The sequence below is a fragment of the Mesocricetus auratus genome, unplaced genomic scaffold (assembly GCF_017639785.1).
Source record: "Mesocricetus auratus isolate SY011 unplaced genomic scaffold, BCM_Maur_2.0 Super-Scaffold_6731, whole genome shotgun sequence".
NCBI classification, from domain to species: Eukaryota; Metazoa; Chordata; class Mammalia; order Rodentia; family Cricetidae; genus Mesocricetus; species Mesocricetus auratus.
The window spans coordinates 12,444,485-12,470,063 of NW_024429185.1; the positions used below are offsets into that span (position 1 = coordinate 12,444,485).

General features: G+C 41.3%; 2 protein-coding genes across 8 annotated transcripts in view; one reads left to right on the plus strand and one right to left on the minus strand.

The window, feature by feature from the left end:
- Clcn3 (chloride voltage-gated channel 3) overlaps positions 1–4,150 on the plus strand; it is a 94,712-nt gene extending 90,562 nt beyond the window's left edge. For all 7 annotated transcript variants that reach the window (XM_040742257.1, XM_005075163.4, XM_013117184.3 and 4 more), the window contains one exon: positions 1,367–4,150. In XM_040742257.1, coding sequence (XP_040598191.1) covers positions 1,367–1,525 — 159 coding nt within the window. In that variant the 3' untranslated portion in view covers positions 1,526–4,150. The remainder of the gene's footprint in view (positions 1–1,366) is intronic.
- Positions 4,151–7,567: 3,417 nt separating this feature from the next.
- LOC101833339 (histone PARylation factor 1) lies at positions 7,568–24,440 on the minus strand. Its single transcript, XM_005075162.4, has 8 exons — positions 24,337–24,440; positions 21,050–21,209; positions 19,429–19,618; positions 18,271–18,369; positions 14,297–14,447; positions 11,293–11,380; positions 9,548–9,720; positions 7,568–7,810 (listed from the first exon to the last, which is right to left on the minus strand). Exons 1-8 carry the CDS (start codon positions 24,388–24,390, stop codon positions 7,679–7,681), a joined length of 1,047 nt encoding a protein of 348 aa, XP_005075219.1. The 5' UTR covers positions 24,391–24,440; the 3' UTR covers positions 7,568–7,678.
- Positions 24,441–25,579: the final 1,139 nt, after the last annotated feature.

Below are 25,579 nucleotides of genomic sequence, written 5' to 3' on the forward strand. Positions count from 1 at the left end.
TAGGTCAACTTGGAGAACTGCAGGAAGTCTGTGGTTGAATTAAGGAGACATTATTCAATACGCTTAAACATGAAAAGTCTACCTTAGTGGATTCATGGTTTCAGCAGACTCCTTACTGGTTCAAAAATGCCTGTCCTGTCCCCACCCTTCACTCTTATGCTTCCCAGTCTGTGGTAGTGTTGTGGCAAATCTAAGCTCTTTTGTGACTTTACCTGAGCTTAGCAAGTAGAAATGCTGAACATCTAATATTTATTGGGCACACTAACCAGAGCACACTGTGTATGTATCTGTGATCATAGCATTAGTCGTTTTTCTGCTACCCCTTGTATATGTTCAGAATTAGAATGTGTGTCCTGCCATTTCATTAGTGGACTGTACATAGGTCATGTGTGTGCCCCTCTTGTATGATGCTTCTGGATTACCATCAAAGTAGCTTTTGTGTTAGTGGTGTCATTGATTACAGATAAATTTTGATTTATGCATAACCAGTTGTCTGGCTTTAACACTTAATGCCTCAAATTATTTTGCCCTGCAATTGTCATACCTATATGAAACCTGTCCCTATTTGTTTAAGTATACAACTGAGTATGTATTCCTGTTGTATGCTAATATTTCACAAGTGTTTCATGCATCCTTCTTTAAAAACTACTAACCTCAATATAGTAGCTATTCGTTCTGCTTTCTGCTTTCCCTTAATAACCTTTCAGGATTGCCTCTTGATTTTCACCTACTTTCTAATGTAAGCGTTAACATTTTCATAGCAGCACTGTATCTTCTTTCCGGGGAGCACAAGACTGGAAACAGACCATGAGTGTGCTTTCCGAGCCCCGGCTTGTGCTGTAGGCTTACTCTTGCACCTGCAGTTGGGAGGTGAAGCTTTGTGCTCATCTCAATTGTATGTGCTTCCAGGAATAGTCTGCATACAACGGGGTAATGTGGAAATTACTTCTTGAAATTTTGGTTCTACAAAATGTTGAGGTTTTAAATTGTTTCCTAATACAATGGGAATGGGTTCCTTTTCCAAACTGGATCAGTGTTACTTCCTGTTCATACACCTTCCCAGTTTTTTTTTTACTTTTTTGTTGGCATACATGAATCAAAACAGCTCTGCTTCAGGGAGGCTTGCAGTCCTCAGTCCCAGTAGAAGCACCTCAGTCAGGCCTGAGTGACCACAGTACTTTTTATGTCAGAGGATGGTTGCTGGGGAATTTCATTGTTTTTACCAGTTAAACACTTTTTAAAAATGCATAATCAGCCTGCTTGCTTGGCTATCTGTTCCTGTCAACAAAAGAATTTATCTATAGATTTAGCTCCTGTTTTCTTTTGCCTTTTAGTTTAATAGATCTTTTCTGTTTATCCTTTTCAGGCGCCTCCTTGGCATTATAACAAAAAAAGATATCCTCCGTCATATGGCCCAGACGGCAAACCAAGACCCCGCTTCAATAATGTTCAACTGAGTTCTGTAGATGAGGAGAGAGAGGAGACAGAAGAGGAAGTTCGTTTGTTGAATAGCACAATTCTTTAATGAGGGACTCATCCACTTTTTTCTTCTTTAAAAAAAGGAAAGGAAATACAAGCCGAGCTTTTGCAACCTGGTTTGCAAATAATGCTGGGAGACCAGAGGGATTGTCTGGGGAGGGAGAAGGTAAAAGGAGTGAGGTACTTCCCTAAGTGACTGGAGCAGTGATTCATCTCATGCTGCTCTGCACTGGCTGCATTCGCTGAGGCTATGCAGAGAGAGTGCAGGCCTGAGCCTTCATGGAGCCTTCACTGGAATCCTCAAGCCTCTGGCTGTCCTTCAGCACCACAGAGCCGCGTTCTCAGTCCCTGTTTCTGGAGGGATTACTTTGAATTGAGCCATCTATTATGACTGCAAGGTCTTGCCCTTTTATATCAGAACTGTTCTGTTTAACTCATGAAATGTATAGTTAAGCATTACCTTTCTACATTCCAAAAGAGCTTCTCTCTCCTCCCTCCCCTCTTCCCTTTTCTGAGCTGTAAGAAAACCTTTAAATTGGTGTGTCCTTTTGAAGCAGTCCTTTCTCATATTGAGAAGTACTGTGATTTTACTGAGGTTTCATCACAAGAAGGGAATGTTTCTTGTGCCATTAACCATATAGTTGGTACACATCACTAAAGGCTTGGAAATGTGCACACACATAGCACTGCTGGCCAAGCAGTTAAAATCTTGAGATGGGAATGAAATCCCCCAGCTTATGTGATGTGTGATTCAGACTCAAGAACAAAGAAACTTGACTCTAATCAGTTTTATTTTTTCCTCTCAGACTTTATGGATAATGTGACCTACTCTTATGCAAATTTTCTATTTCTAAAATTCCTACTATGACATACAGTGCTTTTCAGCCTAATTAAACAGTGCTGCTGCTGTGACAGTGAAAAGAAGGAAGTATTCTGTTTAGCTGGACCTGGTATTAATTGCATGTTAAACACTGGAACTTTTTTCTTGAAATTAGATTATTCTTTTATTTCAGGATGTTTCACTGCTGACACTGGAGATGAAATGTAATTCATAACTTGCACTAAATGTATATTTCTTTTCTTAAAAATTTACCATTCTTATTTATATTTTTATGGATTAAAATTTATAAAATACAGATCAGTTAATATTGCACTTAAATAATTTTACCTTTTTAATGTGATTTTTTTTAATAGACTAATTCTGACTTACAAATGTGGAGGTATGAACAAAGTATCCCATGGGCGCAAGGGTTTGAGAAGAGGGTCACTTCTCTGTGATCCAGAGTGCATAGGAGACCTTGAGTTCTCACTGCCATTTCCTGCCTGGGTTATGCCCTCTGACTTGTCCATTCTGACTTGCAAACTAGAAAGTTGAATATACCGTAAATTACTACTAGTAGATTAAAACCACTTTTCAAGCAAACATGAAAACAATAAAATCATAATCTGAGTATAACCTTCAAATCACTGGGTAGGTGACCTTACCTGAAGTGTTCAGTGATAATTGATTTGAATAGCTATGGTGCACATTGTTTCAGGATTAGTTATAAGGTACCTCAGAGTATTCGGAATTGTTAATGGAAATACCTGTTTTAATCATGGTCTTAATTCACTACTGGCAAAGGCACTTTACTCGCTAGATTGGCCCAGATATCTGTGAGTATGCATTTTTGAAAGGCAAATGCATTTGTGCAGACAGACATTTTCTGAGACAACTGGCAAAGAGCCGTTTTTAATATTGGTGAGATCATGTTAGATCTGTATGATCTTGATGACTTAAAAGATCGGGAAGCCATATTAGAATGATCCACAGTTCACCAAACTTTTAAGGTTTCTCAGCTGTGCTGTCTGCCAACAATATTTTTGTCTTTTCACTTCTGTTGGCAGATTTCAAGATCTTTCATAGCCCCTTCATTGTTGTTTGGATAAATAGAGTCCACCCATTTTTAGTATTATTTCTGCAGATCTTGAAGTGTATTTGCAGTGTGCAAGGCACTGCTGAGGTACAAACTCCTTAGCTTGGCTAATGGGTGACTCATTCCTTTCTGGGTTCCAAGTCTTCAAAGGAGAAGCAAGCTTCTTGGCAGCTTCACAAAGTAAAACTGAACATGATTTTAATTTCTACATTTCCCTTTAGATTCTGCTGTCATGACACATCTTGTTTCAGAGATTGACATTTCAGGGTACATATTAAAGCATTCATTTTCTTTGTTATATTTCTCTATTTCATACTGCTGAAATACATGAAAAGTGCCGTGTTTTTAATGTGTTCAGAGGTTTGGGGTTTTTTTTTTCTTTATGGTATATCTATTTTTCTTTTTCCATACATTAAGGTTTGGTTGATTTTCAACCAAATAATATAGTGGAGACCATGAACTACATGTGCCTAGCTAATTGGCAAACTTACTGACCAATATACTAAGTACAGCGCCTTATTTGAGTACCCTTTTTAAGAAGGTATGATGAAAATGGGCAAAGGTGTCAGCATCTCTTACTAATAATTGCTTTTGGTTTTGGTTCCTGAAGAATGCTTAGTTGTTAATCTGTGATGTTGCCTAGAGCTGTATTTATCTGTTTTTATTTATACTAGTGTAGTAAAGCTGCATATCATTACAGTAAAGATGATTACTGTGATGAGTTAATAAGAAAATTATTAAAATCTCTACTTCAATGTGTGGTTTGGCCTTTAATTGCACCTGTCCCAGCAGCCCTCCCCTGCACAGCTGCACTCTGCAGTGGAAGCCCGCATGCCTGACACATGCAGCCTCAAAAGCATGGTGCTCGTGATACTTCAGTCAGGTTACAGCTGTTCCTTCTCTCGCTTTGAGCAAGAAGCCAGAAGAGGAGGAGGAGAATGCTGGATTGAGAATGTATGGACACATTTCTAGCAACAGGCAAGGGCACCCAATTGTCAACACAGAAGATTCCAGTTCACTTTCCAAATTTTTTTATTTTGTAGAAGAAAAATTATACTGTCTACACAGAGGGAATAAATGACTTTTATGTTTTACACTAACAGATCTGCTTTAAGAAATACAGGAATGGAATTTCAGTCTTCTAATACTAAGCATTTAGTTAAGAGGAGAGCACCAAAGGGACAGGATAAATCAATCTATCATGTACTTTTCCACTTAGTGTTCATGGAACTTAACTGTGATGTTCTGAAAATGGTAGGACTCTAGAGATGAAGGCGAGCAGGATTTGCTAAGGGATTGCTGAGTGTGTAAGAGTGAGCTCAAGGGTGAGCACGATCACAGAATGGCACAGACTGGAAAGGATGGAGGAAGAATAGATCTTTGCCTCCTACTACCTGAGTTTAGACAGGAAGCTATAGTTATTTTGTGCTTATTAGGAGCACACAGCATGCACGTGGAGGTCAGAGGGCAACCTTCAGTGGTCAGTGCCGTCACGTGGGATCCAGAGATCTAACTCGGGCCATAAGGCCCACCTGAACAGCCCAATACTAGGGCTTTTTTTTTTTTTTAAGTTTTATTTATGCTGTGAGTATGCTGTGCAGGTACCCATGGGGCCAGGTATCAGCTCCTGTGAAGCTGGAGTTACAGGTACTTTGCGAGCACCTAATGGGGGTGTTGACAACTGAACTTGGCTCCTCTGTTAAGTACATGACTTGCTCTTTAACCACTGAGCCATCTCTCTGGCCCCTTATTTCGTGTGTGTGTACGCATATGAGTGCAGATGCCTCTGGAAACTCAAGTTACAGGTAGTCATGAGCTACCAGATGTGGGTGGCAGGAACCGAACTTGTTTTCTGAAATAGGTAGGTGCAAGTGCTCTTAACTGCTGAGCTCTCTCTAGCCAATACCTTTTAGGATTACAAATGAGAATTTCAAGTAGGAACTAATACATACAAAAGATTCGAGCTAAAGATCCACCTTGAGCTAAATGGGAGGTATATTCCCAGAAACAGGATAAAATGACATGGGTTGAAGTTTAGACAGAGAAGAGGCAGAAGAGCAACGGTGAAATGAGAGCAAAAGAAAATTGCCAATGAGGTGGGAAGAGTTGCCCTTAGAACAGGGAGCTAAACCAAATGATGGGAGCCCTCAGCAGCCAGCTATGTACTGACAGGTGAAGCAAGGGCTGAAAGTTGGCCAGTGTGAGCAGACTGATGACCTCATTGGTTTGTTTTTTGGTTTTTCGAGACAGGGTTTCTCTGTGGCTTTGGAGGCTGTCCTGGAACTCGCTTGGTAGTCCAGGCTGGTCTCGAACTCACAGATCCGCCTGCCTCTGCCTCCCAAGTGCTGGGATTAAAGGCGTGCGCCACCAACGCCCGGCTTGATGACCTCATTGTTTGATGGAACAGTGGCATACAATAGTGGAATGGGTCTGTTAGGCAGTAGAGAGGTGTGATTCTTCTGGGATGTTTTCCAGAAAAGAAGTCTGTTACAAGTGATTAAAGATGCAGGATATAGCTTTTCCCATTGGTGATAGCAATGTTTGAGAGAATAGTTTGAGATCCTATTTTAAGTAGGGTATTAGTATTACAGCCTAAGCTAATTATGGGAGCAAGGGAAAATGATCTGTGTGTGTGTGGGGGGGGTCTTTGTGTAGGCTAAAGAGTATGGGATCTTGGCCACAAAGTGAGACATAAATGTAAAAGGCAAAGTATACTGTGCATTTGAATCTGTTGTTTGGATGGTTGCCACTTTTTTTCTGTGACATCCTCAGTTGTGAGGATGGAGGAGATATTGGAGACTAAGCACAGGTGAGAAAGGACTAGGACCCACAGGCATCAAAATGACCATCTGAGGTTAAAGTAAATAACCTCAGTTTGACACGAAGCATGTTTTCCCCTCTAGCTACTTAGTAGAATTAGGATGAAATGTAGACTGTTTGGTTTAGGGTACAAACATAAATACAACAGAGTTGAGGCTGGATACACAATGATGGGAATTGAACCCTTAAGGCTGGGAAAAAAGGTATAGTCAGGTTGAAAAAAAACAGGGGGGGTCCTAGAGGAAGAAAGATGGAAAGTTGGGGGTAGCATTTAGGTAGTAGGGTGCTTGGAACTGTGATGAGGTTTCATTATTAGTACTGACCAGCTCCAAGTTTGTCAAACCCTAGTCTAGAAAGCAGAACTGAAGTATGTCCATTGGATCAATAAAAGAATTATGGTGGTGTAGTTTAGAGACAATGCTGCTAAGACAGTAAGGTCAATTTAGAGTTAATGTGAGAATTTTAGGTCCTTATAAAGTATCATCTCCCACTTTCATAGCATTCCATTTCCTTGGACATACTCAAATACTTGAAAAGTTAACAGAAATTCCATTATTAGGCCCCAAGAAGTAAGAACATGGATTTAAGTTGGCTAATAATCCTAATTGAGTTAGAATGATTCATGAATGTGTTCAGGCACTTAAAATGTGTTCCAGTCAGATCCTAGATAAATGTTTTTAGTACTGACTTCAAAGGGACTATGTCTTTAGTAAAGGAAAATGCCAACAAAGGAAGGTTTGGTATTCTGTGATACAATGAAAAGTGTTTAGTAGCTGAAAGATCAATTACCTCACTGCCCTCTTTACTGTATCCACAAACATCCAAATTGTAATTGCCATATACAAAATTTTGTTTAGTGGGGCTAGGGATCAAACCTAGGACCTCACACATCTTAGACAAAGCGCTCTATGGTTAAGCTAACCTTTGATTCCACAGTTAATAGTCATGTCTTTTGTTCAGTTCCTAACTTGGCTCTCTTAGGCTGGCATGGCTTCTGGAGATACAGTTCCATGTTAGGCCTGTTTGTATGACATGGATGAAAAGCTGGCTCTCCCACTTCTTCTGTTTGTGATAAATCTTGTTGGGATTCATATTGGCTCTAGGACATGTAAAAAGTCTTACAAACTATATTTTTGGGACTGTCGCATCACTAAAAGCAGAGTGGTTTTAGCTTTAGTTAGCCTGGTATTTCTAGTGAATAAATGGTTATTTGAATTTGGACAAGCAGTATTTTATATAAACATGTTACTACTAGTGACAACACTCAAAGAAGTACCTTAGAAACCAAGGAATTTCTAGAAGTTAAGAGGAGTGCCGTTTGTTAGCATGTGAAAGAAAAACACCAGAAGAGCTGTATTATGAAAGTTTTTAATAAATGTTTCCATTATTTATTTTTCTTCCTTAAAAACGAAGCCCCATCTGACAGTCCCACTTTAAAACATTGCACCGACAGAGCAACTCACTCATCCTGCAAGCTGATCTATGTTCTCTGTACTTCTGCTTGCCAGATGGTCTTCAATAATTTTTGCAAACAGATCCCTCTTCAACAGATTATACGCGAGAGGTAAAAGCTGGCCAGCAACTTTGTGAAAATACTGAAAAGAAAACAAACATCAAGCAGAGGAAATGGCAAGTATAGCTGATAATTTATTGAAAAGCCCTCCCCTCCCCAAAAGCATATCTTGAAGGGAATTCAGAGCCATTGCAAATTTAAGTTTCCCATGGTCCATTAGTTTTATCAACCATTTTGTCCTAAACTGCCATAAAATGCTTTTTTTCCCTTAACTCTTTTTACTAATTATGATGTGACGCTTTTTTCTTTTATAGATCCTATAATACATATGTTAAATATAGGGTACAAATCACTCTTTTATTTTAATAATGTTATGTGTGTTTTGCCTGTATGTGTGCTATGTATTTGACTGGTCTCCAAGGAAGTTACAAGGAGGTGTCAAATCCCTTGAAACTGGAATTGCAGACAGTTGTGAGCTGCCATGTGGATGCTGGTAATCGAACCCAGGTCCTCTGGAAGAACAGTGGGTGCTCTTAACCACTGATCCATCTCTCCAGCCCCTGCCCTTATTCTCAGACTCATTCTGCCACATAGACACTTCTTCCCTGCTAAGAGTTCAGTCTTAGGTTTACTGAATGATTTTACAGTATTGCTATTACATTCTTTTGCTGGTATATAGTAAGCATTTACTTAAGCACCTATACTGTACCTCGTGTGATTGTCATAGCCATCAAGTTTGCTTTTACCTACTTCATGTCTCAAAGGTATTTCCGGTTAGGTCCTTTGTGACAACTGTATCAATCTGCCTGTTTATTGGATACGTTTTACTGGTAACAAGCAACCACAGGCAGAGAATCATGTTTTACAGCAGGGTTCTCCACTAGTCACATCAATTTTTCAGGACCTACCCCATAGCTCAAAGTGGGGGACAGGGAGGCACTAACCTGCACACAAGCCCACCCTCCAGATGACTGATGCACACTCAAGTGAGAAAGCTACTGGCTTAGTCTTGCGCTTCAGCATGGTCTGGAATGTGGCATTCGTGTCACATGGGAATGTTAGTGCCATAAGGGCCCCATCTCTGACCTACTCAAACAATCTGCATTCCTGCAGTTTGTGGATAATGAATTTAAGACACTGCAATGGGACTGTCTTTGTGAGCCTGAAGAAGATTCTACCAATGACTTACTAAGATACAATGAGAAATGTGCATGGTATATAAGACAATTTTACAGGAGGAAAAGAAATAAAAAGGTACTAAGAAAACTGCCCAGCCTTCAACAGCTGGTGGGGGGGGGGCTTTCAACTCTGTGGCACCTACAGTTAAAGTAGCACTGATATGGCTAATTTTCTTAAGGAAAAAATAATGATAGGCTACTAGCTCCAATATTTTAACTAAAATATATGAAAATAGTATTGTAAGACACTGTAGCAGATAAACACCGAAGCAGAACCAAAGCAATGGTGTGTGTACATTCCCACATATATCCCTATGAGTCTATACACACACCCAAAAGATGGCACACCCCTAGTATATTGATATGTTTGCCAAAATACAAGATTTCCAACAGTTTTAGAATCTTTTCTTTAAAATTAGTTCAAAAGTTCAATTTGAAATACAAACTGGAGCCAGGTAGTACACCTTTAATCCCAGCACTCAGGAGGCAGAGGGGCCGTTCGCTACAAAGCTACACAGAGAAACCCTGTCTTGAAAAATCAAGCTGGATCCATGTCTTGCCAGCACTGGAACTTGAAAATATAGGTGCAAAGACTGAGTGGTGTACAGGGAGTAATGGGGAAAGGCGGAGTTTTTACTCACATGAGAGCCATAGCAAAAGAGGTCCATTCCTAATTCAAGCCCCATGCCATAATCACATTCATCATTAGCAAACTGCACAAAAGTCATCATTTCCTGAATGGGAGCAAATGCTTTTAGTCTCTCCTCATCACTTGCAGCCTCCACAATTGTCTTGCAAATTCTTCTAAGGTCAGCTGAAAGAAATCAATGATATAAAGATACCATGAACAAAACCACACAGCCATCTTTAATGGTAGATTTTCCTATGTCTTCTACTACTTCTGTCTACTACTACTCAACTGATGCCATCTTAGTAATCTGACAAGCTGCAATTCAGAATGTTAATCATAACATCACTTCTGATTCAAGCAGAAGACTGGACAAGGGTGCCCGAACTTCCCACAGGGACTGATTAATCCTGGCTTCAGGGAACTGGGACCAGTATGAGAGAGAAATATAGGATTGGTGCATATATGATTTGCATTTTTATAGTAATCACATTTCAAGAGAGGACTGGTGATAGGGCTCAGTGGGTTAGAGGTGCTGTACACAGGCCTGGTCACTTGAGTTGACTGTCAGATCCTATGATGAGAACCAACTCCCAACGGTTGTCCTATGACTCCATATGCACCCCAGAGCATGTGTTAGCCCCTACCTTCTCCTCTCTCCTCCCATCTTCTCTCTCCCTCTTCCCTCTCTCTCACACACACCTACACCCAAACTCGAAACAGATGAAACTGGTGATATCTAACCCAATACTTCTAGTATAGCACTATTTCAACATAAATCAATATAAAGATGTTTAATGCTGGTTCAACTTAAAATTTTAAACAAAATTTGTTTTAATTTTTAACAAGATTTTAAATTTAAATTATGCCATTTGTCAATGGCACTAGCCACATGGTGAAGTGTTTAGGAGCCACTTACTGGACACCTTAGCCCATCACCCCCTGTGAATTCCTAGAGGAAGAACAAAACTGTAGCAAACATGATTAAATATAAATTGTCACACAACACATCCCAACATACAGCTGGATACACCACATAAGAACTTTGAGAACTGTCACTTAAAGAGTGGTAATTACTAAGACTCATTTATAGTTGTGAGAAACAAGTGGCCATCTATCTGAGGCAGGAATACTTGCTTCTTTGAGGGGGCACTAATTCAGATTCTCTCTCACTCAATTTTATGCCACAGAAACAGTAAGGTAATCTCAATAGGGGTGCTCACAGTAAAGAGACAGAACAATGGTAAATGATTTCAGCAGAGTAATAACTGGATTCTGTGTAATCGTCTAAGTATCTCTGTATGATATGAAGTAGTATCTCAGGTATGAAAGCTGAAATGTTCACAAAGAACTAGCGCTTCATGACTGCAACCAAATACTTTCTCCTCAGTTATTACTATGTCAAAGTTAGTACTGTGTCTGAAACGAGTTAGAAAAAAATAACCTACGCAATGGGTTTTAAATCCCTTAGACTTTAAAAGTAATTACCTTGCATCAAGTATTATGTGACACCATACTAAGTACTTTATATCCTTTCACATTCCAAATACCCCTATGAAATGAACTGCCCAATTTGCAGATGAGAAAGACAAGGCTTAGTAAAACTAAATCGTTTGTGCAAGGTCAAGCTATGAGTCCAGTTTTAATTCATTTTACTTGGAACCTGACTTTGCTCGTAACTACCTTTTTCCGTACACAAGGGAAGGCTTCCTCCGTGTGTACAAACATACATACACATTTACACATGAAACACATTACCATCTGTTTCAGGGAGCTCTCTATAGCCAACATCATTTTTATCTACAGGAACAACCAAGCCTGCACCATGAAAGGTCTTTGTCACAACCTAAAGTCAAGAAAAAAAACGAAAAAAAACAAAATGAGACCAAGAAAACAGACCCAAAAGAACAGAAGACTCCCCACCTCAATAGACACATAAATCCAGTGTATTTTCACACAGAACACTCAAGGACATTGTCTTAGTAAATCTGGATCCTGGGGAGAATACATTCTTAAAAACCAGAAGTCAAGCATTTGAAGTAATTATAAAATTTAAAGCTTGTCTTATTCATCAGAAAACAGTATGTTAACAGCAGGTGAGGCAGAATAGCAGTCTTCTCTAGACAGAAAACAGGGGACTCTGGGTAGGAAATAGGGTGGAGTTTGTAGAAAACAACAGAACTCTTCTCAGTACTGCCAAATTCAGAGTCCTATTTTTTACCTGAAAAATGTAGGGTCATTAGTAAACTGTGAAACAGGATACTTCTAGTAGATGGTGCCTTTATAGACAAACTGCATAACTAGTTTACCTAGTCATCTTCAGGGATGAAAATAAGCCCAGCTATAGGAGTCACCATTATAAACCTGGTTAACATTCTTTTAGTCATATTTTAGCATCATTTTTAGATTCTTTTTCTCCTATTTTTTTGTTGTTGTGCTTTCACAACACCTTGTCCATTTTATGTGTATGTCTGTATACCACTTGCATATTTGGTGCCTGGAGAGACCAGCAAAGGGCATCAGATCCACTAGACCTCGTTACTGATGATAGTGAACCTCCATGTAGGTCCTGGGAATCAAACCCTGGTCCTGTGGAAAAGCAGCCAGTGTTCTTAACTGCTGAGCCTTCTCACCAGCCCCCTGGCTTGCATTCTGATCCTCCTGCCTCAGCCTCCTGAGTGCTGAGGTTACAAATGTGCACTAACATATGGCCTTGGTCTTTCTAGTTAAGTATCTTAAATATTCTACTTGTTTATGTAGTCTAGTGAAAGCTTCTAGGACAGAAGAAAACTAAAGTCCCCAAATGCCCTCTACTTTAAAGGTTTTCCAAAGCCCCAGGTCTGTTGAGAGTTCCTTCACCCCACCCTCCCCTTACCCCTCCCTCCTCCACGTCTTTCATCATCTTTTGCTAAGCTACCCTGAAGGGCAGAATGATCAAAAGAAATTTTCAGTGATCATGATTTAGGGAAAAAGAAATTATAGCCTTTTAATCTTTACATTGGATTAATTTATGGTTGCATTTCAGTCTTAAATGTGAAAACAAAAACTAAAATACTGGAAGAAAAGCAGACTTTCTTCCAAGTCTATACAGATTTCTTATAGGGCAAATGTAGGCAGGACTCACATAGACTTTGCATTCCTAGTACTACAAGGTGCCATCTACACGAAAACACTGCTGCTCTCTGAGATGCTATATCACGCTCTGTCACACTACCATGCAGATTCTATGGTGCTATGCAAGGACAAAGTCACTAACATACTACTGAAGCTGAATTTTTCAGGAATAGGAAATTACAAATTAATGATCTCACAGTAACATTAAAAATTATACATAAAAGGGATCTGAAAGCTATTAACACAATGAGGAAAATCATAATTTTCTTGAAAATTATTTTCCTTGCATTTATGTTACTAGCTATCATTTAATGAAAAACAAATACTGAATATAAACTTGAGGAGTCAAAATAAGCACAACATGAAACTTAAGTTTCAATCATATTTTTAGATGTAGGAAAGCATTAATGAAATTTCTGAACTAAATTCTGTTAACAGAAAAAAGCAAGGGTCTTCACAAAGAACTTGCTGACCAGTAAAATCCACAAAAGCTCAGTGTCTGGTAAGACACCTTCAGAATGCATGGAAGCTAGGCCAGCTCATTTCCCTTTCTTCTAGTAAGAGATTTCCCTTGAGAACCACACAGGTAAAAGAACAATACAAGTGTTTAAATGTCACTGTAATTTACTCTCTAAATACATATCTTTAGAACCCATTTCTGTTCTTTAGGACTGAAGAGAGTTACTAAAAGAGCAGTCGAGTCTGTGGCTGAATCAAGATCAGAGTGAGGCAGGGTTCCCAGTGACTAAGTGCACTAAACTCTGCCCCAGTTCCTTCAGAGACAGTAAGGATGCCATCTGCCTTAGCATGTTCCCACAAAACAGCTTCAGAAGACACCTTGAAAGACTGGAGGAGAATGCCAGTCCCCACACCCCCGGAACTTATGAGGAATGCCCACAAAAAAAAAACAAAGAAAAAAACAGAATACTTTTACCTATCTATTGGCTTACAGATTTAGAACTGAAAAACCAAATGGACCCGAAACCCGAGAATTGCTTGCTGCTTTATAAAACACTTTCTCACTCTGCAGGCACTAGTAAATTATGATAGGGTCAAGGAGGAATCAGGAGAAAATGAACAAATCTTAATCCATACTGTTTCTAAAAAGCAAGATGCCTTTGCCATCTTAGGTCACTAAGTACAGAACTACACACCTAAAGTACCTTGCATGAAAACGAGACCTCACCCATCAAAAAATGAAGCTTAAGTACAAAGCTGCTTTTATTTAAAATACCTTTATACAATGGCCAATACAACAAGATTAAAAGACCAGAATGAGGGACTAGAGACATGGCTCAGCAGTTAAGAGCACTGGCTGCTCTTCCAGAGGACCCAGGTTCAATTCTTAACAACCACATAGCAGCTCACAACTAACTCTAGTTACGGGAGATCCGACACCCTCACACAGACATACACGTTGGCAAGACACCAAAAAAGACCAGAATGACTTACAGTGCCACATGAATGGCCTCCAGTTATGTCAGGCTGCACGCCAACCTGCAAGCTGACCTGATCCCTGCTCCAGCACTGTCTAAGAGCCCCTGGGAGTTGGTATGTAGCTTTCTTTAGGACAGAGCTAGAGAAAAGTACACAGTGCAGATGGGGAGGAGCCAAGAGCACAACAGTCAGACGATGGGTGGAACCCTACCTTCTTATCTCTCTGTCTCATCTTCATGGTTCTCTGTTCCAGTGAGTATCCTAGTTTTCTGGCTGCTTCTGTGAGTTTTTCATCTATGCTTTTCAAAATGCTAGTTTTCTTTTTATCTGTTACTTCTTTAAGCTTTTTCATCAAAAACAACCTGGAAAAGAAGCAAAAGCCCTAGTTACATTGCTGGCCTCTATTTAAAACACAGAGGTCAAGGAGCTGAGATGAAAATGGAAGTCCCCTGCAGTGCTTTCTCCAAAGTCTCCAGTTGCATGAAGCAAGGAATAAGCAGTACTCATGTTAAATGTCTGTATTATGTATCTTCACCGTAAACACTGGAAGCAAACAATCAAAAAGCCCAGGCTGAGTTTTAAGTCATACTGCTGGAAATTCAGATGTGGCACACAGAACCGGGCAGTGGTGGCACACGCTTTTCATCCCACCCCTGGGGAGGCAGAGACAGGCAGAACTCTGAGTTCAAGGTCAGTCTGGTCTACAGAGTGAGTTCCAGGACAGCCACAGCCATACACAGAAATCCTGTTTTGGAAAACATCAACAACAAAAATATAAGGCTGACTCAAGAGGAAAACACAAATGTGCTGCCCACAAAAAGAATTTTTTATTTCTAAAGCACCCACCCTGGTTACAGACTCCTGGAAAAAACTGACTTCTTTTGCAGTAGTCATTTAGATCATGTAAGTTTTCACTCCTCTTTACACATCAGGAAACTCAGGTACAAAGGACAGACATGTCAGATTTTATGCCATGGAGACCCAAACCACAGAAATCAGCACCTCCTCATTGCAGCACAGTTGTTTAATCACGGACTGTATATTAAGAGAATAATCATTAGATCTGGTCCGTCAAAATGAGTTCTACCCTGAAGCTCTTGTGGGAGCTAGGAGGCCTTAAGCACTCTGTCTCTCACTTAGACACATCCACACAGCCACTGTTCCTTCACTAAAACACTTCTTTCCAGTACTGTGAGGAAGGCGCTGTGCAGTCACCATGGCCCTGTATCCGTCAAGATGCTAAGATCATCTCTATACCAGTCAGAGTTACTATCAGATCAGCACTGCTCCGTGTTTAAAGATGTGCAATGTGCAAACAATTATCATGAACATTTTGTTAGGCCCACTGCAGCTCTGAAGAAAGCTTTACCCACACGTTTTACAGCAGCCTGTGATGGTTATTTGGACCATATTGGCCCACTAAGTATGTAAATCTCAATGTTGAAACTTCTCATTACACCAAGTTCATTCCATTATGCAACATGAAAAACATCACATTCATGACAATTAGGAAGTTCTAGAGAACAGCTGTCAAGCTCATCGTAGTGTTTATAATTTTTTATAAAAATCTTGAATTTTAATATTGACACAAAATACAACTGGTCATTTCTTTGGGTTGAGAAAAATGCCTGCTCTGCAAGATCTTGTGCCCAAATAAAAGTTTGCCAGTCACTCCCACTCAGCAAAAGTAGGTAAAAGTTCAGCTCACAAATCACATCAATTCAATGTGCAGAGGTACTTCCTATTTCCCACTCCTTATGCACTGTTAGGATATGCTGGACTGCAGCAACCTAATGCACCTGGCGATGTGCATCACTGATGTCCTGCAACACAGCTGCACATGCTGGATGATAAACAATGCAATACTGCTATACTGCTAACACGGTGAGTGCCAATGTGCTGATTCTTACAAAGGGCACAACAGTACCACTCTCGTGCCCCTGGTCCACAACAAAAACACAAAACCATTGTATTACTACGAATACTTCCGACTTAGGTCAGGGACCATAGGTCCCTCGGGTCAAAATTACTGTAGCATTTAGTTTCATGGAAGGAAAAAAATGCAAAACATCACTCCTGCTGTTTATGAGTATAAATTATTTCCTACATGCATCAGACAGGAAAAAATAGAATCATTCTGACCCAATATCTGCCCTCTTCACAACAAATCAAAGTCATGGCATTTATAATATACAGATGCTTTCTATCTACCTTATCTTCCTTATTGCTAGATGAATTAATTCTATAATTTGCTTTTACAAGCAATTTATAATACATATGTTAATAGATATCAAATTCCTTTTTATAGCTATAAGTAGCCTATTTAAAGACATTAATGTGTACATGGCACAGTACCTGTAGGTGTTAACTACCAGCTAAGAAATCTTGGAATATGGATGTGTTCAGGTGTTTTTCAAATTGATTTCCATAAAGGTTTTACCAATTAACACTTACCAGTAAGGTTCTTAGATCCTGCCAGTCACTGGTCACTGTCACTGCCTAACTTCTAGTGACACTGCTTTCTTAATTCGAATTTCTTTAGCTATTGAGTCTTATACAACAGACCAACAAACAAAAAACCTAGAATTTGGATTGTTTTAAACTATTAAGACTGATAAGACAAAGGCAAATTAAATTATATATTTGGGGAGTTAACAGATTTAGTTCTGTGGTAGAGCATTTGTCTTGCAAGTGTAATGCCCTGAGTTTGGTCCCCAGCACTGGATATTTTAATAAGACACATTTATATGCTATGGTGTTTTTAAGATGACTTATAGAGCATCTACTAGAGAATATCACCATGCAAAAGACACAGCCCCTGCCCTCATGGGGCTTATGTGCTAGCATAAAAGACAGTAACAACTACAGTTTCCAATAAAGACAATGCCAATTTAAACTGAACACTAAATCTTAAAGGTTTACAAGAATGGTATCAGGGCCAAGGATATAACCCAAGTAATAGGCACCTGTTTAGGCTGATCACAGCACTGGGCTCAGTCCCCAGTACTCAAAACAAAAACCAACCCCAGCCGGGGAGGGGTTGGGGGGAGGAAACCACCAATTACAAATGCCAAGCAAATTTTACATAAAAATCAAGTCTTAAAAGAGAAAAAACAAGCTGTGGCTGTCCCTCATATATAACAGTGTGTACACTGGTAGAGTGGTCACTTTGGGTGGACTTTAATAATAATAAATTTCACTGTTAAGTCACAGGAATAAAGCCCTTTAGAGTCATACAAAACACAGTCTATTTCATGTGACAAAGATTACCTTGTTGAATAAATTACAACATAAAGTGCATACCTACTAACAAATGACTTTAAATCATGTATGTGGCCAATACCAGTTGGTTCATTCAGCTGGATTCTGACCCCTTCCTACTTGAAAAATCAGTGTATTTCTCATGCTATCTTTTTTCTCTTTTTTTAGCTGATTCCATGTGGGATCTGGCTTATGGCAAGCAGAAACAACTTAAGTCTGAAAGGCAGAAAGGATGAGAGTAGCGGCCACGCTTCTGCAGTCGACTTTGTATAAGATGCAGAGACAGCAGATAGGTCTAGAGCAGCTGTAAATGAGATCTCAGTACCTCATCCTTAGCTTCATGAGGTTGAGGGGCAGAGGGCGGGGCACTGTTTTTTCTGGTATAACTGCAGAACAATGATACAGCTATCGAGATACTTGAGAAAGCAGTTAATATCCTGGGTTCTTTATACAAGAAGTCATCATACAACTGTCATCCCTGGAGGTTCAGCTTGTACTAGTAGCTCTTCCAAGGATTTCATAAATACCTACTGTATTCTTAAAAACTGTTCAGCTTGAACTATATTGCAGTTACAATAAATTCTTCAAGGCACTGTTTAAATGTAATATCTAGTTAAAAGAAAACTCTGAATGAAATTAAGACTAAGCACTATTCACACACTTTTGCAATGTAGGGGATAAAACTCGGGTTGTGACATGCTCAGAACATGCTCTGTCACATGTTCAGAGCTCAGCCCAGAATAAAGCAATATGTCAGTTACATAAACTTTTGGTGGCGAGCAGCAAAACTTCTGCTAGCTTCAGAAGTCACAGACGTGAGCGCTAGAAATCTGCAGTGTTGGCGTCACCACAACCCTACTCTGTAATGTGGCGTGGACAGGCAACAAAGAGATCAAAAGGAACTGAAGTGACACAGCTTCTTACTTGATGGCAGCAAACACATTGTCTCCATTTGGAATAATTATACAATTTTTCTTTGCTTCATTTGTACCAACATACACAGGAAGTTCATCAGGAGAATCCCTGTTTTAACAAAAGATAATAAAAATTTAGCTGCCCAGAATTTATGATCCAACAAGCAGAAAATTAAGTCTATAGACAAACTGTACCTGTAAAAAGCAGAATAAGCTTACTAGGTTTAAGCTCCAAGTATCTCCAGACTGTCTATGAAAAATCTTATATATCAGAACACAAAGCTAAGGTTCTTAGTACCTAATTATTTTCCTCAAATATAAAAGATGGTAAAGAAAGTCTATCAACAGAGTATTACAAATAATTGATGATCACCTTCATTTAGAGTTCATTAAGAAAAACAAGAAAAAGCAAAAGTCAGAAATAAACAGGGCATATTATTAAAAAAATTGAAGAATCTAACTCATGTATATAGCCAAACCTTTTATTTTGAAACTGAAGAAACCAGTATATTCTTGGCTAAGGTTCTAACAGCTGATTAATGTCAAAACCAAGAACAAAAATCCATCTGACCCCATTCCCAGCCCCACGAGTGTTCTGTACAGTACTTCTCTCTAGCCACGCCTCATTTTTCTTCTATTAATTCACTTCGACTTTATACCACAGTACTCCTGATACATGTAAGGTATTTCTCACATTACCGTATCTGCTAACAGTTTACCTATCTGCAGGCATTCCCTTAATTCTCACACTATTCCTATCAAATACATGCTATTATCTGTTCTTTCAAGAAAGGAAACAGGAGTCACAGAAAGCCCGTAGTCACCACTGACTGGCACACCCTCGATCAAGATAATAAATAGCAGGACCAATCTGGAAGTGCGTGGTTTAAGTCAACAGCTGGTTTACATTATCTTATTTGGGCTTCAAAGAAGCTCTTCTGATCCCAAAAGGACAAAACTTTATATTCAAAGAGAAAAAGAAATCAGGGAAGATTACTGCAAAGAGTTCACAGCCTAGGCAGGCTACCGAGGTGAAGGACAGCCAGAACAGCAGGCAGACCACAGAGCCACCAACAGGAGGAAAGGAGTCTTTCCTCGGGGATGCCAGTGAGGGCTGGAAGACTCTGATAGCAGAGCAGCCGTATTTGAGAGAGAGAAGATCCTTTACCTGAAATACCCCATGTGGTACTGAGTTTTACTATCTCCAATAACAATGGTCTGGAACTCAGGAGGGTCATAGTAAAACCTCCAGTGAAGATTACAGTTCAAGCCTGTGGATTTTGTCTTCATTTTATGTTTCCCAGCAAGGATATCATAGGGACCCACTAACCGAAGTCCAAGGCTTGTGGCAAGTGCATCTATAAGGAAAATAAGTTTACTCAGGCAACACTTTCTAGAGGCAAATAGGAGAAATGCCTTTCATCACTTTGATTTGTTCCCCCCCCCCTTTTTTTTTTGAGACAGGGTTTCTCTATGCAGCTCTTACAGAATTCACCATGTAGACCAGACTATCCTCAAACTCAGAGGTCCACCTAGCCCTGCGTCCTGATTCTAAATAATTCTTAAGCAAACTGTTTTAAAGAATGCTTTTAAAGTCTGTAAAAGTGTTTTTACTCAATGGAGGAATCAATTTAACAGAAACATGGCACTAAATTTAGGATTTCCCCATAAGCCTCCTACTGAACTAGCTTAGCATTTGAAACATCCCATCCCTCATGTAGCTCAAGCCAAGATGCTCTGAATTCTTTCGGGCCTAAGAGCCACACACGAACCTTGTCTCACTGCCGTCTGCTGTTAGCTACAAATACACAGATTATGGAGGAGACAACATAGACCAAGGATAGAAAAACACCTCCTTTCCTTCTCCTCAGCGGGCACTCCAGGCTCTTTTGACTTTTAGATAAACTGTGAACCATAACACTCAATGACTCCATCTGCTTTCACACATCACTGGGGCAGAAAACCACAGTGCTGAAGGCTGTGCTGATGGGCAACTGACAACTTCAGTACCTGCAGCTTCCTGGGAAGGATACACTCAAGCAGTAAACCCTCCATCTCTTAGTCAACAGACTTGAAGGAAATTCTTAGTTTGCCTAGTCCACAAGTTTGCAGAAGTAAAATGACAATATATGCTTGGGGTATCCTCAAACTGCTTGCCTTTGCCATGGGGTGACAGCAGCATATTATTAGCATTATGGTTTGAGTATGACCAAACCAAAAAAGTTCATGCACTGAAAGCATGGGTCCCCGCTGGTGACATTACTGAGAAGTGACTGGCCAGTAGGAGGTGAGGTCGGGCTGGAGGAAGTGGTCCATGACTTGAAGGGTTCCATCCTATCCTAGGATTCCTGCTCCCGAATGCTCTTTGCTTCCTGTCTGCCATGACATAGCACTTTCCTGACACATCCTTCTGGCATAACAGATCACAAATCCCAAAACAATGAAGTCAACTAACCAGGGTCAGAAACCTTTCAACCCATGACTCCAAATAACCCTGTCTTCCTGCGGGGCTGTTTTCTCAGGTCAGTGTCATTAAAATTGTTTCTTTGACAACATAGCTCTCATTACAAACCGTGGGAATGTTCCTTGGTCTTCTCTTTTTTTGATGTGATCTCACTGTACACAGAAACTCGTGAAACTCTCAAACCAGTGTCCTAATTGCCGAGACTGCAATAGGCACGCGTCACCATACCTGGCTGCAATCCCTTTTCTCTACTTGTTTCTGTCTTTCCTCCAGTGTCCCTAGCATCTCTTCCAGTCACAGAAGCAAAGACGCTGGAGGAACTCACCAGCTGGCTTTTCAGGATCAAGGTCTTCACAGAACTTCCAGAAGTGATAGAAATCTTCAGGCAGGGAAAGCTTATAAAGATCTTCTACTTCTTTTCGAAGGTCACTGGAGACATCGGCTTCACAGGATTTACTTTTCTTCACTTCAACTGTCTTCTCACACTGGAAATTGGCATATATAACTTTAGTTCTCCAAAAGAAACCTCAACAACTCTCCTCGCATACCAATTATCGCCTATAATTGGTTAGTTTCCATGAACTACAGACATTTTTCTAAAGATTTACGTGAATTAAGTGCATGTGTGTATGTCTGTGTTGGCTACCTGTATTAGAGTCCCTGGAGCTGGAGTTATATGATGCTGAGAGCTACCCAACATAACAGGAACTGAACCTTCGTCCTCGGTGAGACCAGTGCTTAGCTACTGAGCCATCTTTGGAGCTCCATTTTAGTACATGTTAAAAAAGTAATATTTATGAGTAAAATCTAAGAATTCTTTTATACAAAGTAGAAATAGCTTACATGGCGGTCAAGTAATACCCACACAGCATGTCTTTAAATAACCTTCTCCGTGATAGCAGAAACACAAGAAAAATTTTAAAAACTGTCAAAAAGTCATTACTCCATTATCAGCACTCAAGAAGACTGCCTGGGCAAAGCCAACATGGTATACACAGTGAAACCATCTTAAAAATCAAGCAAATAAAAAAAGGTACAATGGCACATATATACGAAGAAACCAGAATAGCCAATTACCTTGTATTCTAAACACAATCACTACGAACCTTCCATTTAAAACTGGAGGCTTCCTTTTAACACTCCAAACAAAATGAGGGGAGACATGGCAAAGTTAATGAGAATAAACTCTGAGCGAAAACCAACCACTTCTTTCAGAAAAAGCTTTGTAATGCCAAGACTTGCTATTCTTTGCATCTTCCAGCACCCGTGCAATGTAAGCATGCTAGGCTAGACATTACTACCAGAAAGCTGCCTCACTCCTGCCACGGTAACATGCTCAGTTCAGGTTAGCTGTCTCCGTTCTCTAAGTACCACCTTTTTCTTTTTGGGAACCTCGATCCTTCCCTAGAGCCTCTGGAGTATATTATTCCCATCACAGTCCTCCTTTCGACGCAGACCTGGCTGTGAACAGGGTAACTGCACATATAACCCTTCAGGGCTAGTGGCAGCAGGCGGGGCGGAGATTAGGGACAGTGCTCAACACTGCAACGCACAGAGTGCTGCACTCAACGTCAACTGTGCTAGAGTTGAGAACTTTCACCTAGGTGTTTCTGATAATTACGTTTTCTCAGAGGCCCAGGTCTACTAATGTATGTACACATCAAATGGCATGGAAGACTTGCTCACAATGGCACTGTCCTTAGAGGTTCAAATGCCAACCGACAGGAGAATGGACAGTTATAGGTCTTTCAAACAATGGAGAACACTAAAGAAACTAAAAGGAGTATAGTTAGACAACATGGGTCAATTATGAACCATTTGAAAGGAGTAGGTGAGGCCTTGTTAGAGGAACTGTGTCCCTGGGGGTGGGCTTTGAGGTTTCAAAAAGCCCATCCCAATCCTAGAGTCTCTCTCTTCCTGCTGCCTGTGATCCAGATGCAGAACTCAGCTGCTTCTCCAGCACCAACCACGTCTGCCTGCATCCCACCACGCATCCAGCCCTGACAATAATGGACTAAACCTCCGAAACTGTAAGCCAGCCCCAAGTAAATGTTTTCTTTTCTAAGAGTTGTTATGGTCATGGTGTCTCTTTACAGCAATAAAACAAGATGGACCACAATAGTTTTTTAAAGGAAACAACAAACTCTAAAAGAGGGCAAGGAAAACCTCAAAATTCAGGGTAATAGTTACAGTGACTGGAAGCAGCAGGAAGTTTAGGCAGAAAGGATAAGGAACCTGGATGGGTGGATGCAGAGATGTTTTATTTTCAAAGCCATTTTTTATTTACATTTATCAAATACAATATATTTTGGTCACATCACCCCTCCCCCCTCAACTAGACATGAGTTCCAAGGATTGAATTCAGGTCATCAGAATGGAGGCTAAGTGCTATTACTCACATCGGACCCTGTTTAAGACAGGGTAAACTGGTAGCCCAGGGTGGCCCGGAACTTGCAATGTAGCTGAGGATGACCCTGGACTTTTGATCCCATTGCCTCTGCCTGACAAGTGTTGGGAATGTGTGTGCCAACACTCGGACTTTTGAGTTGACTCCTTACTTAATTTCCAGCTGTCACCTGGGGCAAGCTACTTAATTGTGCTGTGTATGTCTCATCTAAAGGCACATGGTAGTACTTGTTTTCACAGTTTTTTTTCTTTAATAAGAAATAGCTCTATTTCAAAATAAAACAGTCCTGGCAGATAATTGACACTGGCTACTATTGCCTGTTAAAAACATTCCATCAGATCATCTCCATCTCATTTCCAGTTAAGCCAGTTATTCTGCCAAAGCAGCCCACTGTACCTTTAAGAGACCTCGGCTCTGCTGTAAACCAATAAGTTTCAGAATCCTCACATTCCTAACACGTAGAATTTGAGACAGCTGCTCATGTTGTGAGGAAACACGAGCCAGTGTGAAAATTGTAAGTACCGTCTGCTGACCGTTAAGCACTAACGACAGCCTCACCTTACCTAATCGGTTTAAAAATTCATCTAGAACAATTTTTGCTAAACTTTAGTTTTCCTGCTCAATTCCCCTTATTAGCTTTTGAATGCCCAGGGGACGCAGGAAATCATGTCAAAGTCCAGACCGGCCACTTCATCCCTCACAGTCCAATGTCAAAGGATCTCTCATTTTTCTTCTCTGCCATCAAGAAAGATTTTCAGGACAGAGTTGTCTTAAAGTGGTGGGGGGGGGCAGGAGGATCTCTGTGAGTTCGAGGCCGGTCTCAAGAGTTCCAGGGCAGCCAGGGCTACAAAACAGACCCTGTGTCAAGCAAACAAGCGTCGCCTTTCACAGCTCCAGGACTCGCTAAATGCAGCGTTAGGCCCAAGTTTGCGGTGAAAGGTACGCTCGCGTGGGGCCCTCCACATCTCCGTGTCCATCAGCTGATCGAGGGAATGGATGGGCGCCTGGTCGGTCGGCCAAACCGCTGCGCGGGAACTGCGCCCGGGGACGCCGGCTGGGGCGGGAGAGGAACGAGGAAAGAGTCCGCCGCGGTTCCCCGGGAGAGCGGCCCTCCCGGCCTAGCCAGGGCGCCGCCCAGCGCCGCCCGGAGCTCCGCCCCCGCCGCGCACGGCAGCCCCGCACCCAGCGCATCCCGCCTCACCTACCTGCGGCCCCGCCCCGCCCGACCTGCGCTTCCCGCCGCCGCCGCCGCCGACCATCCCGCAGCCGCAGCGTGACGGGCACCGCGTTCCCGCCGCTTCCGAGCGCCAACTACTGCTTCCGGGTTCAAAAGCCGCCAATCCGAGCAGCCGCTCAGCGGCGCCAATTTAGAGATCCGACCCCGCCCCCTGAGGCGGGACGTGGAGGGCGCAGGCCCCGCCCCCGAGGCGGACCCGGAGGGCGCAGGCCCCGCCCCCTGAGTGCTGGTCTGTCGTGTCCTGACCCATGAGACGCCTCTGGGGCGGCCCACTGTGCAGTACCCAGGCTTGATGCTCCAGACGTGATCGACTCTGGGTTCCTGGGCTCCAGACTTCGTCCTCGGGTGCACACGGCTGGCCAGGTGGCTGTGTGATGCCGCCTCGCTTCAGCGTCTTCTTCTGTTCATTTAAAGAATTGATCTTTTGCCTTCCATCCTTTTCCCTTCCCTGGTCCATCGTCAATCCCGCTCTTGTTATCTTCGAGAAGTAAATCAATCTTTTTTTTTCTTTCCTCTCTCGCTCTCCGTTTCTTTCCCTATTTCTTCCCATCTTTTCTCTTTCTCCTTCATTCTTAATACAATTTGGTGTTGTTTTTTTTTTTTCTTCTTCTTCTTCTTCTTTTTTACATCTCGGCTATGCTTAGTTGTAGGGCCTGAACCACCAGCATCAACAGCAGCGACATCCAGCCCCGGAGAGCTAGTTTAAAAGGCACAATCTCGGGTTGTACCCAGAGTTTAAAAATGAGAATCTGACTTTTAGAAATCATATGGTTTGAAAGACACACTGCTCCATCACCGTCCCAGCAACGCCCCATTCTTGAGATGGAGTCTGTACTTCGTTATTCATAATCTGCATACTCTCATTTTGTGGAACATGTCCTAAGTTTTAAAATTATTTTATTCTTAGTTATGTGTGCCCGTGGATGTGTGCACATGTGTGCAAGTGTCCACAGAAGCCAAAGCAGGCATCGGATTCTCCGGAGATGGAGTCACGAGAGGTTGTGAGACACCCGAAATGCATGTCCTGCAAGGGCAGTGTATTAGTCTTAACTGTGGAGCACTCCCTGACCAGCAGGAAAGACTACCACCAGACAAGGATTCTTCCCAAATCACGCTTTATTGGAGCCTCTTGGTTGAAGGGAGAGCAGGAAGCAAGGGACCCAGAACAAAGACTGCAGCTGCTTATATAGGAGCTGAGGCAGCGTGCAACT

Bases quoted from the DNA above. Each gene is read 5' to 3' on its own strand.
- LOC101833339 (XM_005075162.4), bottom strand. From the start codon at position 24,390: ATGGTCGGCGGCGGCGGCGGCGGGAAGCGCAGGTCGGGCGGGGCGGGG. The intron at 18,370-19,428 runs GTAAAGGATCTT...TTGTTAAAACAG, and splicing joins TACCACATGGGGTATTTCAG to GGATTCTCCTGATGAACTTC. The intron at 9,721-11,292 runs GTAATGTGTTTC...GATTTCTTTCAG, and splicing joins AGAGCTCCCTGAAACAGATG to CTGACCTTAGAAGAATTTGC.